This window comes from Ascaphus truei, chromosome 18 (assembly GCF_040206685.1).
Source record: "Ascaphus truei isolate aAscTru1 chromosome 18, aAscTru1.hap1, whole genome shotgun sequence".
NCBI classification, from domain to species: domain Eukaryota; kingdom Metazoa; phylum Chordata; class Amphibia; order Anura; family Ascaphidae; genus Ascaphus; species Ascaphus truei.
This window is the reverse complement of record NC_134500.1, coordinates 33,177,396-33,196,171: the sequence shown is the minus strand read 5'-3', so window position 1 is coordinate 33,196,171 and position 18,776 is coordinate 33,177,396. Positions and strand designations below refer to the sequence as shown.

General features: G+C 53.4%; 1 protein-coding gene across 4 annotated transcripts in view; it reads right to left on the bottom strand.

Annotated features, from left to right (window-relative positions):
* The window catches only part of LOC142469133 (sodium/nucleoside cotransporter 1-like), a 135,367-nt gene that overhangs the window by 44,522 nt on the left and 72,069 nt on the right, over positions 1-18,776 (bottom strand). For 3 of the 4 annotated variants that reach the window (XM_075576067.1, XM_075576066.1, XM_075576068.1), the window contains 3 exons: positions 17,496-17,626; positions 12,235-12,403; positions 5,534-5,731 (listed from right to left, as the gene is read on the bottom strand). In XM_075576067.1, coding sequence (XP_075432182.1) covers positions 5,534-5,731; positions 12,235-12,403; positions 17,496-17,626 — 498 coding nt within the window. The remainder of the gene's footprint in view (positions 1-5,533; positions 5,732-12,234; positions 12,404-17,495; positions 17,627-18,776) is intronic. The other variant, XM_075576069.1, reaches the window with a different exon arrangement.

Genomic DNA, 18,776 nt, shown 5'->3' with positions numbered 1-18,776 from the left:
CGACAGAGGTTGAGTAGTCAGTAGTGGGTACCCCAAATATTGTGGAAGAATCAGAGAAGTATAACTCCGTTTTTAGCGCGGGGTCCTTTGGATCTGTAGAACAAATCGGGTACTACCGAAAGTTCCCTGAGAGATAACCCTGAGTTCCTAGTAGCAGCCAAGCAGTCTGTAGCGGATACCTCAAATACTGTGGAAGAGTCAGTGAGAGACAGTATTGTCTGAGGAGTGGGAATCCCAGATGCCGAGTCCAGGTGAGGAGTTATTGGGGGACTACGGACAGAAGAACTATTCTTTGTAGTGAGGGGTTTAAATTCATTCTTGGTTGCAAGAGGAGCTGTAGTTTAGTCAGTGACGGATATGTTTGTTCCTGAAATGGATGTCTGAGGAGTAGCAGTGATCTCCTTAGGTACAGCACAGGAATCAGGGAAATGCATACTGATTTTTGGAGTAGGTATTTGTGAAACAGCAAGGATCTGACTAGGTACTTCAGTTGAATCAGAGGACATTGTGCTTCTCTCTGAAGTGGGTATTTATGAAACAGCAAGGGCTAAAGTAGGCACTTCAACTGGATCAGAGAATGTGGCACTTGTCTCTGCAGTGGGAGCCAGAGGGTCAAGAATAGGTATAACAGAACCTGTGGGGATTTTTATAGCAGGAACCTTAGAAACAGAGAAAGGTTTATCCAATACTGCATGGGTCCCAGCAATAGGGATATAGGTCATGGGAAAAAGAGGACTAGGTTTATTTAACTATGTGGAGACATTGGTGAACGGTCTGCTTGTCACTGAAATGGGTGCCTGAGTATCCATAGTAGGAATACCATGTACAATGGGAAACTTTGTGACAAGGGTCTTAGAATCGGGCAAGGGAACTCCAGACATTACAGGCACGTCAGAGAATGTACATTTTAAAGCAGGAGTTTTAGCATTAGTGATAGACATATCACATACTACAGGAGAGTCAGGGGAAGGGAAACATGCTTTGACATCAGGAGCTTTATAAGTAGCACATGTTAACACAGGAACTGCTGGAGAATCCTTAGATGCAGTAACAGGGAATTGGCACTTTGCAGGGGAAGGAAATAAAGGAAACTTTGATTTAGAAACTAGATCCTGAGATGCAGTAACAGGAGACTGAAACCTTGCAAAGGAATCAGAGACAGGTAGGCTGATCTCTGAAGTGGTAGGTTGAGAAGCAGCATAGGGGGAACCAATTGCTGTGGGAAGCTCTAAGGGAAAAGCTCTGTAAGGATGAGTTCCAGCCAAACCAGGAACAGAATCCTTACACCTATAACCTCTGCCCCCCGTACCTCTCCTGTAACCTCTCTCCTCCGTTCCTCTCCTATAACCTCTCTCCTCTGTACCTCTCCTATAACCTCTCCCCCGTATCTCTCTCCTCCGTACCTCTCCTATAACCTCTCTCCTCCGTTCCTCTCCTATAACCTCTCTCCTCTGTACCTCTCCTATAACCTCTCCCCCGTATCTCTCTCCTCCGTACCTCTCCTATAACCTCTCTCCTCCGTTCCTCTCCTATAACCTCTCTCCTCCGTACCTCTCCTATAACCCCTCTCCTCCGTTCCTCTCCTATAACCTCTCTCCTCCGTACCTCTCCTATAACCTCTCTCCCATGTAACTCTCCTATAACCTCTCTCCCCCGTACCTCTCCTATAACCTCTGTCCCCGTACCTCTCCTATAACCTCTCTCCCCCGTACCTCTCCTATAACCCCTCTCCTCCGTTCCTCTCCTATAACCTCTCTCCCCCGTACCTCTCCTATAACCTCTCTCCCATGTAACTCTCCTATAACCTCTCTCCCCCGTACCTCTCCTATAACCTCTGTCCCCGTACCTCTCCTATAACCTCTCTCCCCCGTACCTCTCCTATAACCTCTGTCCCCCGTACCTCTCCTATAACCTCTCTCCCCCGTACCTCTCCTATAACCTCTGTCCCCTGTACCTCTCCTATAACCTCTCCTCTCCGTACCTCTCCTATAACCTCTCTCCCCCGTACCTCTCCTATAACCTCTCTCCCCTCATACCTCCCCTATAATCCCCCCTCCCCCCATACTGCTTACTGGAGCAAAACGGACACAAATAAACAGGATATATTGATGCAGTGACGGGTTTATTCATTCAGGTGTGATAGTGCCAACTTGCCGACAACAACAGCATGTATAATGTGTTACCCCGTATCTGTCCTATATGTGTTACTGCACACAGCGTGTATAATGTGTTACCCCGTATCTGTCCTATATGTGTTACTGCACACAGCGTGTATAATGTGTTACCCCGTATCTGTCCTATATGTGTTACTGCACACAGCGTGTATAATGTGTTACCCCGTATCTGTCCTATATGTGTTACTGCACACAGCGTGTATAATGTGTAACCCCGTATCTGTCCTATATGTGTTACTGCACACAGCGTGTATAATGTGTAACCCCGTATCTGTCCTATATGTGTTACTGCACACAGCGTGTATAATGTGTAACCCCGTATCTGTCCTATATGTGTTACTGCACACAGCGTGTATAATGTGTTACCCCGTATCTGTCCTATATGTGTTACTGCACACAGCGTGTATAATGTGTTACCCCGTATCTGTCCTATATGTGTTACTGCACACAGCGTGTATAATGTGTTACCCCGTATCTGTCCTATATGTGTTACTGCACACAGCGTGTATAATGTGTAACCCCGTATCTGTCCTATATGTGTTACTGCACACAGCGTGTATAATGTGTAACCCCGTATCTGTCCTATATGTGTTACTGCACACAGCGTGTATAATGTGTTACCCCGTATCTGTCCTATATGTGTTACTGCACACAGCGTGTATAATGTGTAACCCCGTATCTGTCCTATATGTGTTACTGCACACAGCGTGTATAATATGTAACCCCGTATCTGTCCTATATGTGTTACTGCACACAGCGTGTATAATGTGTAACCCCGTATCTGTCCTATATGTGTTACTGCACACAGCGTGTATAATGTGTAACCCCGTATCTGTCCTATATGTGTTACTGCACACAGCGTGTATAATATGTAACCCCGTATCTGTCCTATATGTGTTACTGCACACAGCGTGTATAATGTGTTACCCCGTATCTGTCCTATATGTGTTACTGCACACAGCGTGTATAATGTGTTACCCCGTATCTGTCCTATATGTGTTACTGCACACAGCGTGTATAATGTGTAACCCCGTATCTGTCCTATATGTGTTACTGCACACAGCGTGTATAATATGTAACCCCGTATCTGTCCTATATGTGTTACTGCACACAGCGTGTATAATATGTAACCCCGTATCTGTCCTATATGTGTTACTGCACACAGCGTGTATAATGTGTAACCCCGTATCTGTCCTATATGTGTTACTGCACACAGCGTGTATAATGTGTAACCCCGTATCTGTCCTATATGTGTTACTGCACACAGTGTGTATAATGTGTAACCCCGTATCTGTCCTATATGTGTTACTGCACACAGCGTGTATAATGTGTTACCCCGTATCTATCCTATATGTGTTACTGCACACAGCGTGTATAATGTGTTACCCCGTATCTGTCCTATATGTGTTACTGCACACAGCGTGTATAATGTGTAACCCCGTATCTGTCCTATATGTGTTACTGCACACAGCGTGTATAATGTGTAACCCCGTATCTGTCCTATATGTGTTACTGCACACAGCGTGTATAATGTGTAACCCCGTATCTGTCCTATATGTGTTACTGCACACAGTGTGTATAATGTGTAACCCCGTATCTGTCCTATATGTGTTACTGCACACAGCGTGTATAATGTGTTACCCCGTATCTATCCTATATGTGTTACTGCACACAGCGTGTATAATGTGTTACCCCGTATCTGTCCTATATGTGTTACTGCACACAGCGTGTATAATGTGTAACCCTGTATCTGTCCTATACGTGTATAATGTGTGACCCTGTATCTGTCCTATACGTGTATAATGTGTGACCCTGTATCTGTCCTATACGTGTATAATGTGTGACCCTGTATCTGTCCTATACGTGTATAATGTGTGACCCTGTATCTGTCCTATACGTGTATAATGTGCAACCCCGTATCTGTCCTATATGTGTATAATGTGTGACCCTGTATCTGTCCTATATGTGTATAATGTGTGACCCTGTATCTGTCCTATACGTGTATAATGTGTGACCTCCTATCTGTCCTCTACGTGTATAATGTGCAACCCCGTATCTGTCCTATACGTGTATAATGTGTGACCTGTATCTGTCCTATACGTGTTTAATGTGTGACCCTGTATCTGTCCTATATGTGTATAATGTGTGACCCTGTATCTGTCCTATACGTGTATAATGTGTAACCTCCTATCTGTCCTATACGTGTATAATGTGTAACCTCCTATCTGTCCTATACGTGTATAATGTGTAACCTCCTATCTGTCCTATACGTGTATAATGTGTAACCTCCTATCTGTCATATACGTGTATAATGTGTAACCTCCTATCTGTCCTATACGTGTATAATGTGTAACCTCCTATCTGTCCTATACATGTATAATGTGTAACCCCGTATCTGTCCTATACAGTACGTGTATAATGTGTGACCTGTATCTGTCCTATACGTGTATAATGTGTGACCTGTATCTGTCCTATACGTGTATAATGTGTGACCTCCTATCTGTCCTATACGTGTATAATGTGTAACCCCGTATCTGTCCTATACGTGTATAATGTGTGACCTGTATCTGTCCTATACGTGTATAATGTGTGACCTCCTATCTGTCCTATACGTGTATAATGTGTGACCCTGTATCTGTCCTATACGTGTATAATGTGTAACCTCCTATCTGTCCTATACATGTATAATGTGTAACCTCCTATCTGTCCTATACGTGTATAATGTGTAACCTCCTATCTGTCCTATACGTGTATAATGTGTAACCTCCTATCTGTCCTATACGCGTATAATGTGTAACCCCGTATCTGTCCTATACGTGTATAATGTGTAACCTCCTATCTGTCCTATACGTGTATAATGTGTGACCTGTATCTGTCCTATACGTGTATAATGTGTGACCTGTATCTGTCCTATACGTGTATAATGTGTGACCTCCTATCTGTCCTATACGTGTATAATGTGTAACCCCGTATCTGTCCTATACGTGTATAATGTGTAACCTCCTATCTGTCCTATACGTGTATAATGTGTAACCCCGTATCTGTCCTATACGTGTATAATGTGTGACCCTGTATCTGTCCTATACGTGTATAATGTGTGACCCTGTATCTGTCCTATACGTGTATAATGTGTAACCCCGTATCTGTCCTATACGTGTATAATGTGTAACCTCCTATCTGTCCTATACGTGTATAATGTGTAACCCCGTATCTGTCCTATACGTGTATAATGTGTAACCTCCTATCTGTCCTCTACATGTATAATGTGTGACCTGTAGCTGTCCTATACGTGTATAATGTGTGACCTGTATCTGTCCTATACGTGTATAATGTGTGACCCCTATGTGTCCTGTACTTGCCGATAACCACTGCTTGTTTCCGTCTATCCACTCCTCCACTCCTGACAGGCGTCTGTCCTTGTATTCAGCCAGCTGTCGGTAAGCCACAAACTCATTCAGAATGAGCTTCGTTCCCAGCATCTCGCCCACCATGGCCGCTTCTCTCCACTCTACGCCCATCATGAAGGCCACGGGCATGAAGACGTAGGAGAGGATCAACTGGAGTTGGGCAGAGAGGCAGAGGAAAAGGTGATCATACAGGGAAAACGCTCCGGTTACTGAATAAATGTACAGGTATTGCAGGCCCTTCTAGAAATCTCATACACACATATTCCTCCTCAAACAGATGTAACCAGCCTTAAAGCAACATTTGTCTGTTTTGTTTGATTACATTAATAAGTATTTTCTTTTCACCGGGGTCTCTGAATGGGGGTGGGGGTCTGTCAATCGAGTGTTTGCTCCGCCTCTAGCGCACCCTGTCCCTGTTAGAGCCAATACAGATGTAGGAGAGAGGGGGATTTGCCTGCGTAAACTCCTGCTCATCACACAGAGATATCACCCCCCCTCCCGGGTCTCAGCACACAGAGATATCCCCCCTTCCCGGGTCTCAGCACACCGAGATATCCCCCCCCTCCAAGGTCTGCGCACACAGAGATATCACAAAGATATCCCCCCTTCCCGGGTCTCAGCACACAGAGATATCCCCCCCTCCCGGGTCTCAGCACACCGAGATATCCCCCCCTCCAAGGTCTCAGCACACAGAGATATCCCCCCCTCCCAGGTCTCAGCACACAGAGATATCCCCCCCTCCCAGGTCTCAGCACAGAGATACACTGGCGACACACTTTATTCGAGCTCGGCTAGTCCCACGAATTCGGGTATACCCAGGTGTATTGAGGTTTGTGACTGTTTTCTGCCCGAGTGCATTGAGTTATTTTCCAAGCCGGGATTGAAGCATTTTATTCCAGCTGGCTGCAATACTGCACAGTATATATATATATACTGCATTACAATTCATGAATTTATGCCATCTGGTAGACACGCGAAGCATTGCAGCCTATTAAATCCTAATCATTATCATTTAACAGATCAGCCACCCATCAGCCAGGCATGAACCCAGGCTGGGAAGGCAAATGCAACGGGGCTTGTCAGAGGTGAGGAGCGGCGCATTCCAGGTATCTGCCAGGTACATACCGGGTATTTGCTCGGATAAAGTGTGTCGGTGCAGTATCATGGGGTTCATGGGGTAGCTAGCTGGGCTTTACCTTTATTTGGTGATGTCAGCCACCCCTACCGTCACATCTCCCCTCTCAAGATAAAGGCTCTAGGATAGCCACTTTATCAGGTGGCTTCCTAAGCCGAGCAGTCCTTGAGATCCTAGGGCCGAGGCGGAGACTATTTAGCCGGGAAAGTTCTCCGGCATTGCCGGGCTTCTTGGCCTTAGCAAAGTCCAAGTGCTGTAGGGCAAGGCACCACCGCAGCAACATCCCAGTCTCCTCCCGCCACCCTGTGTATCCACTCCAAGGGCTGTGATCCACGATCACTGGGAGGGGTTTCCACATACATAGGGCTGCCAGCGCTCCAGAGCCCAAGCAGTAGCCAGGTACATTGGCAGAGCCTGTAACACTGCCCCGAACTTGGGGGACCAGGCTGCCAGCACCTCGAGCCGCCTCTTGGTCACCTCAGTCAAGGGTCTGTCTGGGACTCTAAACTGGCTCTCCCCCCTTCTACAGTAGCCCTGCATCTCCCCTATCTCCCTCTCTGTAATCTGTTCTCTCTCCGCCGAGACCCTGTACGTGGTCCGGTGGAGGGATCTGTGGTCCCTGGTGTTGACAGGGCAATCAGGTGGCTCAGCCCTGCCCAGCTTCTCCGGAACCAGGACCCACTCTCTCTCCACGACCTCTTGCCTCTGCTCCTGCTGGGGAGCTGCAAGCTGGGGACCTATCTCCCCCTGCTCCACGGAGTCTTCTTCCCTGGCTACTACCAGGGCATCGGGCAGAGCCTGGCTCTACCGATCTCCCTGCGGCGGGTTGTATATTACCAATGTCGCCGTCCCACTCCCAGCCTCTCACTGGAAATGCACACTTAATGCCGGGAGCGGTCTCCAGGGAGCTCTGTAACAGAGTGCTCACCACAAACAAGGCGTGACCACGAGGCCGAGATGGGGATTAGAGATAACACCAACCCACAGCCGCGTGGGCACATCTGGAGTGTAGATTGGTCAGGGTAGGAGAGGTCTGGATGGTCAGTAATACTTTCCGAGGTCAGAGTTGGAGAGTAGCGGATCGTAGGAGGTACTTAGCCGTGGTCTGGATTGGAGAAGAGCGGATCGTCGTGGTGCTTTGCCGAGGTCAGTATTGGAGAGGAGCAGATAGCCAAATAGGACACCAGCAACATACAGCTTTCCAACAGGCAGTCCAGCACATGAAAGTATATGAACATGTATACAAAGTGGGTTTCCCTATTCATGGTCAGGGACCCAGACCTGAGCCCTGAGGAGCCCTGTCTCAGCAGCACAGCTTTCTCTCAACTGCAGCAGACCACGTGCTCTGGCTTTCTTGGCTTTTATAAGCCCTTTCTGACAGGCTTCAGCCGTGCTTGTTTCAGGCAGGGGTTAACCCCTCGCTATCCGAGGTCCCACAGCCTTGGCTGGCAGTAAGCCCGTCCCTGATATAGGCACGGATTAACCCCTCGCTATCCGAGGTCCCACAGCCTTGGCTGGCAGTAAGCTGGTCCCTGATATAGGCACGGATTAACCCCTCGCTATCCGAGGTCTCACAGCCTTGGCTGGCAGTAAGCTGGTCCCTGATACAGGCACGGATTAACCCCTCGCTATCCGAGGTCCCACAGCCTTGGCTGGCAGTAAGCTTGTCTCTGATATAGGCACGGATTAACCCCTCGCTATCCGAGGTCCCACAGCCTTGGCTGGCAGTAAGCTGGTCCCTGATATAGGCACGGATTAACCCCTCGCTATCCGAGGTCCCACAGCCTTGGCTGGCAGTAAGCTCGTCCCTGATATAGGCACGGATTAACCCCTCGCTATCCGAGGTCCCACAGCCTTGGCTGGCAGTAAGCTGGTCCCTGATATAGGCACGGATTAACCCCTCGCTATCCGAGGTCCCACAGCCTTGGCTGGCAGTAAGCTGGTCCCTGATATAGGCACGGATTAACCCCTCGCTATCCGAGGTCCCACAGCCTTGGCTGGCAGTAAGCTCGTCCCTGATATAGGCACGGATTAACCCCTCGCTATCCGAGGTCCCACAGCCTTGGCTGGCAGTAAGCTGGTCCCTGATATAGGCACGGATTAACCCCTCGCTATCCGAGGTCCCACAGCCTTGGCTGGCAGTAAGCTGGTCCCTGATATAGGCACGGATTAACCCCTCGCTATCCGAGGTCCCACAGCCTTGGCTGGCAGTAAGCCCGTCCCTGATATAGGCACGGATTAACCCCTCGCTATCCGAGGTCCCACAGCCTTGGCTGGCAGTAAGCTCGTCCCTGATATAGGCACGGATTAACCCCTCGCTATCCGAGGTCCCACAGCCTTGGCTGGCAGTAAGCTGGTCCCTGATATAGGCACGGATTAACCCCTCGCTATCCGAGGTCTCACAGCCTTGGCTGGCAGTAAGCTGGTCCCTGATACAGGCACGGATTAACCCCTCGCTATCCGAGGTCCCACAGCCTTGGCTGGCAGTAAGCTTGTCTCTGATATAGGCACGGATTAACCCCTCGCTATCCGAGGTCCCACAGCCTTGGCTGGCAGTAAGCTGGTCCCTGATATAGGCACGGATTAACCCCTCGCTATCCGAGGTCCCACAGCCTTGGCTGGCAGTAAGCTCGTCCCTGATATAGGCACGGATTAACCCCTCGCTATCCGAGGTCCCACAGCCTTGGCTGGCAGTAAGCTGGTCCCTGATATAGGCACGGATTAACCCCTCGCTATCCGAGGTCCCACAGCCTTGGCTGGCAGTAAGCTGGTCCCTGATATAGGCACGGATTAACCCCTCGCTATCCGAGGTCCCACAGCCTTGGCTGGCAGTAAGCTCGTCCCTGATATAGGCACGGATTAACCCCTCGCTATCCGAGGTCCCACAGCCTTGGCTGGCAGTAAACTGGTCCCTGATATAGGCACGGATTAACCCCTCGCTATCCGAGGTCCCACAGCCTTGGCTGGCAGTAAACTGGTCCCTGATATAGGCACGGATTAACCCCTCGCTATCCGAGGTCCCACAGCCTTGGCTGGCAGTAAGCTGGTCCCTGATATAGGCACGGATTAACCCCTCGCTATCCGAGGTCCCACAGCCTTGGCTGGCAGTAAGCTGGTCCCTGATATAGGCACGGATTAACCCCTCGCTATCCGAGGTCCCACAGCCTTGGCTGGCAGTAAACTGGTCCCTGATATAGGCACGGATTAACCCCTCGCTATCCGAGGTCCCACAGCCTTGGCTGGCAGTAAGATGGTCCCTGATATAGGCACGGATTAACCCCTCGCTATCCGAGGTCCCACAGCCTTGGCTGGCAGTAAGCTGGTCCCTGATATAGGCACGGATTAACCCCTCGCTATCCGAGGTCCCACAGCCTTGGCTGGCAGTAAGCTCGTCCCTGATATAGGCACGGATTAACCCCTCGCTATCCGAGGTCCCACAGCCTTGGCTGGCAGTAAACTGGTCCCTGATACAGGCACGGATTAACCCCCCGCTATCCGAGGTCCCACAGCCTTGGCTGGCAGTAAGCTCGTCCCTGATATAGGCAGGGATTAACCCCTCGCTATCCGAGGTCCCACAGCCTTGGCTGGCAGTAAGCTCGTCCCTGATATAGGCACGGATTAACCCCTCGCTATCCGAGGTCCCACAGCCTTGGCTGGCAGTAAGCTCGTCCCTGATATAGGCACATTTACATAAACAGCCAAAAAACAAACCAGGAAACAAACGTATACTTTTTAGGAGAACTCAGTTGTTGCCATTGTGAAGATTTAACATCCTGAAGATCCCAGAAACGCCAGTTTGCGCACCCCTGGATTAAAGTATCCCTGACAAGGCTATATGTTATAAGTTTTACGTGGCGCTTTACAGAGACATTTTGCAGGTCCCTGCCCCGCAGAGCTTACAATCTATGTTTTTGGTGCCTGAGGCACAGGGAGATAAAGTGACTGCCCAAGGTCACAAGGAGCCAACACCCGGAATTGAACCAGTCTCCCCTGCTTCACACTCAGTGCCAGTCAGTGTCTTTACTCACTGAGCCGCTCCTTCTCCCAGGCTCCCCGGCTTCACACTCAGTGCCAGTCAGTGTCTTTACTCACTGAGCCGCTCCTTCTCCCAGGTTCCCCTGCTTCACACTCAGTGCCAGTCAGTGTCTTTACTCACTGAGCCGCTCCTTCTCCCAGGTTCCCCTGCTTCACACTCAGTGCCAGTCAGTGTCTTTACTCACTGAGCCGCTCCTTCTCCCAGGCTCCCCGGCTTCACACTCAGTGCCAGTCAGTGTCTTTACTCACTGAGCCGCTCCTTCTCCCAGGTTCCCCTGCTTCACACTCAGTGCCAGTCAGTGTCTTTACTCACTGAGCCGCTCCTTCTCCCAGGTTCCCCTGCTTCACACTCAGTGCCAGTCAGTGTCTTTACTCACTGAGCCGCTCCCTCTCCCAGGTTCCCCTGCTTCACACTCAGTGCCAGTCAGTGTCTTTACTCACTGAGCCGCTCCTTCTCCCAGGTTCCCCTGCTTCACACTCAGTGCCAGTCAGTGTCTTTACTCACTGAGCCGCTCCTTCTCCATTGTTCTGGACATTGTTTGATATAAGCAGAAGGTAAGTTTGTAGTTTGATAAAGTTCCTACTAGGAACGAAACGCGTCAGAGAAACAGGAGTCTCTGATGTCCAGCAACATGTCCAAATAAAGCTGATTTTATTCTTAATTTGTGGCTGAGATCCTGATTTTGCAGTGCCCGCCTACAAACTTACCTTCTGCTGCTGTTTTACTATCCGGCTGGAGCACGCCAACGATCCCCTGCCTTGGAGGTTTCTGGTCACGGAGCTACTTCCCTCTGCTGTTGCGAGGGTTCGCCGCTATCCGTGACGTATCCAGGAGGTCCCGGAGCAAGCAAGCCGGCGCCAGCGGTGACGTCATTCCGGAGCGCAGCCGCTGTGGAGCTCAGACCGGGACGCCAACGAGGGAGCAACACAGACGCCGGGCGGGTAAGGGCAGCAGGTTTAGGTTACTTTATGAGTACATGACGGGAGTCTTATACGGCTTTATGTCTTGTCTCTGTTTTCCTTCCTGCAAAACGGGCCCCCCTCCTTGGCTGCGTTAGTCTGGTTATATGCTTCCTCGGCTATACTTCTAAAGCTATTTATATTTTATCAGCAGTGGGATCGTTGTTTCATCTTGTCCATATACCTCTGAGGTTGCAAAAGTACTCAATATACCCAGCTTTATACCTTGTTGAGCACCGGACTTCACGGGGTTCACTCCCCATACTCTATTGTTTGATATAATCCCGGTGTGACGGGATCGCTGGTGCATTATAACCCTGATCATGGCTGAGGAATGAAACGTTGGCGGCTTTTCTGTTTCCTTCACATTTATAATATTATTCTTGATACAATGTGCAGCGGTTTGTCTTATTTGAAGCACATTGAAGGCAGTATTTGTATCAGCACCCTGCTTTCTTAATACCAATACCGCTGTCTAAATGCATCGGAGGGCACTTCAGATCAGTGACGCCCGCTTTCTCACCTGGAGTGTGAGTTGGGGGTAGTTGACCATCCCGCCCAGCCAGGAGAACGCAGAGTTGATAAACTCCAGCAGGGCCATGAACGCAATCAGATTGGCTGCAATGTTGGCGACCAGCCCAATGGAGGCAGATGCCCCGTTACTGGCGGCTTCGAGCAAGTTCCTCTCTTCTCTACAACAAAAAGAAAATGGCTTCATGAAATGTGAGAGCCGGAGCTGGGGCCGGAGCTGAGAGCCGGGGACAGAGCAGCTGAGAGCCGGGGACAGAGCAGGAGCTGAGAGCCGGGGACAGAGCAGGAGCTGAGAGCCAGGGACGGAGCAGGAGCTGAGAGCCGGGGACAGAGCAGGAGTTGAGAGCCGGGGACAGAGCAGGAGCCGAGAGCTGGGGACGGAGCAGGAGCTGAGAGCTGGGGACGGAGCAGTAGCTGAGAGCCAGGGACGGAGCAGGAGCTGAGAGCCGGGGACGGAGCAGGAGCTAAGAGCCAGGGACAGAGCAGGAGCTGAGAGCTGGGGACAGAGCAGGAGCTGAGAGCTGGGGACGGAGCAGGAGCAGGAGCTGAAAGCCGGGGCCGGAGCTGAGAGCCGGGGACAGAGCAGGAGCTGAGAGCTGGGGACAGAGCAGGAGCTGAGAGCAGGAGCTGAGAGCCGGGGACAGAGCAGGAGCTGAGAGCCAGGGACAGAGCAGGAGCTGAGAGCTGGGGACAGAGCAGAAGCTGAGAGCTGGGGACGGAGCAGGAGCTGAGAGCCGGGGACAGAGCAGGAGCTGAGAGCTGGGGACGGAGCAGGAGCTGAAAGCCGGGGCCGGAGCTGAGAGCCGGGGACAGAGCAGGAGCTGAGAGCAGGGGACAGAGCAGGAGCTGAGAGCAGGAGCTGAGCGCCGGGGACAGAGCAGGAGCTGAGAGCCAGGGACGGAGCAGGAGCTGAGAGCCGGGGACAGAGCAGGAGCTGAGAGCCGGGGACGGAGCAGGAGCTAAGAGCCAGGGACAGAGCAGGAGCTGAGAGCCGGGGACAGAGCAGGAGCTGAGAGCTGGGGACGGAGCAGGAGCTGAAAGCCGGGGCCGGAGCTGAGAGCCGGGGACAGAGCAGGAGCTGAGAGCCTGGGACAGAGCAGGAGCTGAGAGCCGGGGACGGAGCAGGAGCTGAGAGCCAGGGACAGAGCAGGAGCTGAGAGCCGGGGACAGAGCAAGAGCTGAGAGCTGGGGACGTAGCAGGAGCTGAAAGCCGGGGCCGGAGCTGAGAGCCGGGGACAGAGCAGGAGCTGAGAGCCGGGGCCGGAGCAGGAGCTGAGAGCAGGAGCTGAGCGCCGGGGACAGAGCAGGAGCTGAGAGCCAGGGACGGAGCAGGAGCTGAGAGCCGGGGACAGAGCAGGAGCTGAGAGCCGGGGACGGAGCAGGAGCTGAGAGCCAGGGACAGAGCAGGAGCTGAGAGCCGGGGACAGAGCAAGAGCTGAGAGCTGGGGACGTAGCAGGAGCTGAAAGCCGGGGCCGGAGCTGAGAGCCGGGGACAGAGCAGGAGCTGAGAGCAGGGGACAGAGCAGGAGCTGAGAGCAGGAGCTGAGCGCCGGGGACAGAGCAGGAGCTGAGAGCCAGGGACGGAGCAGGAGCTGAGAGCCGGGGACAGAGCAGGAGCTGAGAGCCGGGGACGGAGCAGGAGCTAAGAGCCAGGGACAGAGCAGGAGCTGAGAGCCGGGGACAGAGCAGGAGCTGAGAGCTGGGGACGGAGCAGGAGCTGAAAGCCGGGGCCGGAGCTGAGAGCCGGGGACAGAGCAGGAGCTGAGAGCCTGGGACAGAGCAGGAGCTGAGAGCCGGGGACGGAGCAGGAGCTGAGAGCCAGGGACAGAGCAGGAGCTGAGAGCCGGGGACAGAGCAAGAGCTGAGAGCTGGGGACGTAGCAGGAGCTGAAAGCCGGGGCCGGAGCTGAGAGCCGGGGACAGAGCAGGAGCTGAGAGCCGGGGCCGGAGCAGGAGCTGAGAGCTGGGAATGGAGCAGGAGCTGAAAGTGGGGCCGGAGCAGGAGCTGAGAGCCGGGGCCGGAGCAGGAGCTGAGAGCCGGAGCAGGAGCTGAGAGCCGGGGACGGAGCAGGAGCTGAGAGCCGGGGTCAGAGCAATAGCTGAAAGCTGAGGACGGAGCAGGAGCTGAGAGCCGGGGACAGAACAGGAGCTTAGAGCCGGGGCCGGAGCAGGAGCTAGAGCTGAGAGCCGGGGACGGAGCAGGAGCTGAGAGCCGGGGACCAAGCAGGAGCCGAGAGCCGGGGCCAGAGCAGGAGCCGAGAGCCGGGGCCGGAGCAGGAGCTGAGAGCCGCGGACGGAGCAGGAGCCGAGAGCCGGGGCCAGAGCAGGAGCTGAGAGCCGGGGACGGAGCAGGAGCTGAGAGCCGGGGACAGAGCAGGAGCCGAGAGCCGGGGACGGAGCAGGAGCTGAGAACCGGGGACAGAGCAGGAGCTGAGAGCCGGGGACAGAGCAGGAGCTGAGAGCCGGGGACGGAGCTGAGAGCCGGAGACAGAGCAGGAGCTGAGAGCCGGGGCCGGAGCAGGAGCTAGAGCTGAGAGCCGGGGACGGAGCAGGAGCTGAGAGCCGTGGACCAAGCAGGAGCCGAGAGCCGGGGCCAGAGCAGGAGCCGAGAGCCGGGGCCGGAGCAGGAGCTGAGAGCCGCGGACGGAGCAGGAGCCGAGAGCCGGGGCCAGAGCAGGAGCTGAGAGCCGGGGACGGAGCAGGAGCTGAGAGCCGGGGACAGAGCAGGAGCCGAGAGCCGGGGACGGAGCAGGAGCTGAGAACCGGGGACAGAGCAGGAGCTGAGAGCCGGGGACAGAGCAGGAGCTGAGAGCCGGGACGGAGCTGAGAGCCGGAGACAGAGCAGGAGCTGAGAGCCGGAGACAGAGCAGTAGCTGAGAGCCAGGGACAGAGCAGGAGCTGAGAGCTGGGGACAGAGCAGGAGCTGAGAGCTGGGGACGGAGCAGGAGCTGAAAGCCGGGGCCGGAGCTGAGAGCCGGGGATGGAGCAGGAGCTGAAAGTGGGGCAGGAGCTGAGAGCCGGGGCCGCAGCAGGAGCTGAGAGCCGGGGCCGGAGCAGGAGCAGGAGCTGAGAGCCGGGGACGGAGCAGGAGCTGAGAGCCGGGGACAGAACAGGAGCTTAGAGCCGGGGCCGGAGCAGGAGCTGAGAGCCGGGGACGGAGCAGGAGCTGAGAGCCGGGGACCAAGCAGGAGCCGAGAGCCGGGGCCAGAGCAGGAGCCGAGAGCCGGGGCCGGAGCAGGAGCTGAGAGCCGCGGACGGAGCAGGAGCCGAGAGCCGGGGCCAGAGCAGGAGCTGAGAGCCGGGGACGGAGCAGGAGCTGAGAGCCGGGGACAGAGCAGGAGCCGAGAGCCGGGGACGGAGCAGGAGCTGAGAACCGGGGACAGAGCAGGAGCTGAGAGCCGGGGACAGAGCAGGAGCTGAGAGCCGGGGACGGAGCTGAGAGCCGGAGACAGAGCAGGAGCTGAGAGCCGGGGCCGGAGCAGGAGCTAGAGCTGAGAGCCGGGGACGGAGCAGGAGCTGAGAGCCGTGGACCAAGCAGGAGCCGAGAGCCGGGGCCAGAGCAGGAGCCGAGAGCCGGGGCCGGAGCAGGAGCTGAGAGCCGCGGACGGAGCAGGAGCCGAGAGCCGGGGCCAGAGCAGGAGCTGAGAGCCGGGGACGGAGCAGGAGCTGAGAGCCGGGGACAGAGCAGGAGCCGAGAGCCGGGGACGGAGCAGGAGCTGAGAACCGGGGACAGAGCAGGAGCTGAGAGCCGGGGACAGAGCAGGAGCTGAGAGCCGGGACGGAGCTGAGAGCCGGAGACAGAGCAGGAGCTGAGAGCCGGAGACAGAGCAGTAGCTGAGAGCCAGGGACAGAGCAGGAGCTGAGAGCTGGGGACAGAGCAGGAGCTGAGAGCTGGGGACGGAGCAGGAGCTGAAAGCCGGGGCCGGAACTGAGAGCCGGGGATGGAGCAGGAGCTGAAAGTGGGGCAGGAGCTGAGAGCCGGGGCCGCAGCAGGAGCTGAGAGCCGGGGCCGGAGCAGGAGCAGGAGCTGAGAGCCGGGGACGGAGCAGGAGCTGAGAGCCGGGGACAGAACAGGAGCTTAGAGCCGGGGCCGGAGCAGGAGCTGAGAGCCGGGGACGGAGCAGGAGCTGAGAGCCGGGGACCAAGCAGGAGCCGAGAGCCGGGGCCAGAGCAGGAGCCGAGAGCCGGGGCCGGAGCAGGAGCTGGGAGCCGGGGACGGAGCTGGGAGCCGGGGACGGAGCAGGAGCTGAGAGCCGGGGACGGAGCAGGAGCTGAGAGCCGGGAACAGAGCTGCGAGTCGGGGACTATGAAGCGCTATGTACATTAATGGCGCTATATAAATAAAGACATACATACACAGAGTGATATAAAAACAAGCAGAGATATATAATAACACGCAGAGCGATATAACGATATGCAGAGAATCTGCATAACGTTATATCGCTCTGCATATCGTTATATCTCTCTGCGTGTTATTATACCGCTCTGCGTGTTATTATACCGCTCTGCGTGTTATTATATCTCTCTGTGTGTTATTATATCTCTGCATGTTATGTTATTATATCTCTGTGTGTTATTATACCGCTCTGCGTGTTATTATATCTCTCTGTGTGTTATTATATCTCTGCATGTTATGTTATTATATCGCTCTTCGTGTTATATCTCTGTGTGTTATTATATAGCTATGTATGTTATTATATCGCTCTGCGTGTTATTATATATCTCTGCGTGTTATTATATCTCTCTGCGTATTAGTATATCTCTGCATGTTATTATATCTCTGTGTGTTATTATATCTCTCTGCGTGTTATTATATCTCTGCATGTTATTATATCTCTGCGTGTTATTATACCGCTCTGCGTGTTATTATATCTCTGCATGTTATTATATCGCTCTGCGTGTTATTATATCTCTGCGTGTTATTATATCTCTGCGTGTTATTATATCGCTCTGCGTGTTATTATATCTCTGCGTGTTATTATATCTCTCTGCGTGTTATTATATCGCTCTGCGTGTTATTATATCTCTGCGTGTTATTACAGTATATCACTCTGCGTGTTATTATATCGCTCTGCGTGTTATTATATCTCTGCGTGTTATTATATCGCTCTGCGTGTTATTATATCGCTCTGCGTGTTATTACAGTATATCACTCTGCATATCGTTATATCGCATTGGAATGCATTCCAGGCCCCTCTGGCAGTGAAGGGGTTAACCCCGGGTATTCCTGCGTTCTGACACATTTCATCTTTACCCTTTTTCTATTTTGACGCCATCTTCGTCTTTGAACTTGGATTCTTCCACCTCGGGATAGACCAGCTTGGACAGGGCAAGGGCGCAGGGTGCGGCCATGACAGACGCAGCGATCAGCGAAGACGGGTCAACCTGCAACGGTCACGTGTCTTTATCAACGCTGAACTCTGACCGGTGACCGGTAACCTGACGGGACACACAATCTCAGCTTGGGGGGGGGGGGGGGAGGAGAAAACGGAGACGCAGAACTTGGGAGCACTCAACCGCGAAACACTATCACTGACATCTGTAATCAGGAATTGAGCGACAGGAATGAGTTAATGTCTAATTAGTGTTAGTGATGGATGGAAAGTTTCCCGGGCCTCCCCTTGTAAGTCTCCTGGACCTCCCCTTGTAAGTCTCCTGGTCCCTCCCCTTGTAAGTCTCCTGGGTCCTCCCCTTGTAAGTCTCCCGGGCCTCCCCTATTAAGTCTCCCGGGCCTCCCCTATTAAGTCTCCCGGGCCTCCCCTATTAAGTCTCCCGGGCCTCCCCTTGTAAGTCTCCCGGGCCTCCCCTTGTAAGTCTCCCGGGCCTCCCCTTGTAAGTCTCCCGGGCCTCCCCCTCCCCCTTGTAAGTCTCCTGGGCCTCCCCTTGTAAGTCTCCTGCACACCCCCTCCCCCTTGTAAGTCTCCTTGGCCTCCCCTTGTAAGTCTCCTGGGCCTCCCCTTGTAAGTCTCCTGGGCCTCCCCTTGTAAGTCTCCTGGGCCCCACCCTCCCTTGTAAGTCTCTTGAGCCTCCTTTGTAAGTCTCATGGGCCTCCCCTTGTAAGTCTCATGGGCCCCCCCTTGTAAGTCTCATGGGCCTCCCCTTGTAAGTCTCATGGCCCCCCCTTGTAAGTCTCATGGGCCTCCCCTTGTAAGTCTCATGGGCCCCCCCTTGTAAGTCTCATGGGCCTCCCCTTGTAAGTCTCATGGGCCTCCCCTTGTAAGTTGGACATCGCGTTTAAGGTTTTGCAGATATGTCTAATCGCAAAAGGATTCTGACTGAATATCCCGTATCGGATTAAAGGGCGTGTGCCTTACTGAGAAACGGATGAAGCAGACATTATAAGGCTGCACGGAGATTTACAGGGCAGTTGTTAAGACGTTAGAGAGGTGGACTCATAATAAATCCTTTTACATGACACTTTCTTCAAAATGCAGGAGACCTACACAATGCCACAATGAAATATGTGATCTGGCTATATATATGGAAAAGCCAGAGCCAAATTGTGTCAGAAAGCAAAAGCCATTTTTCGGCTGAG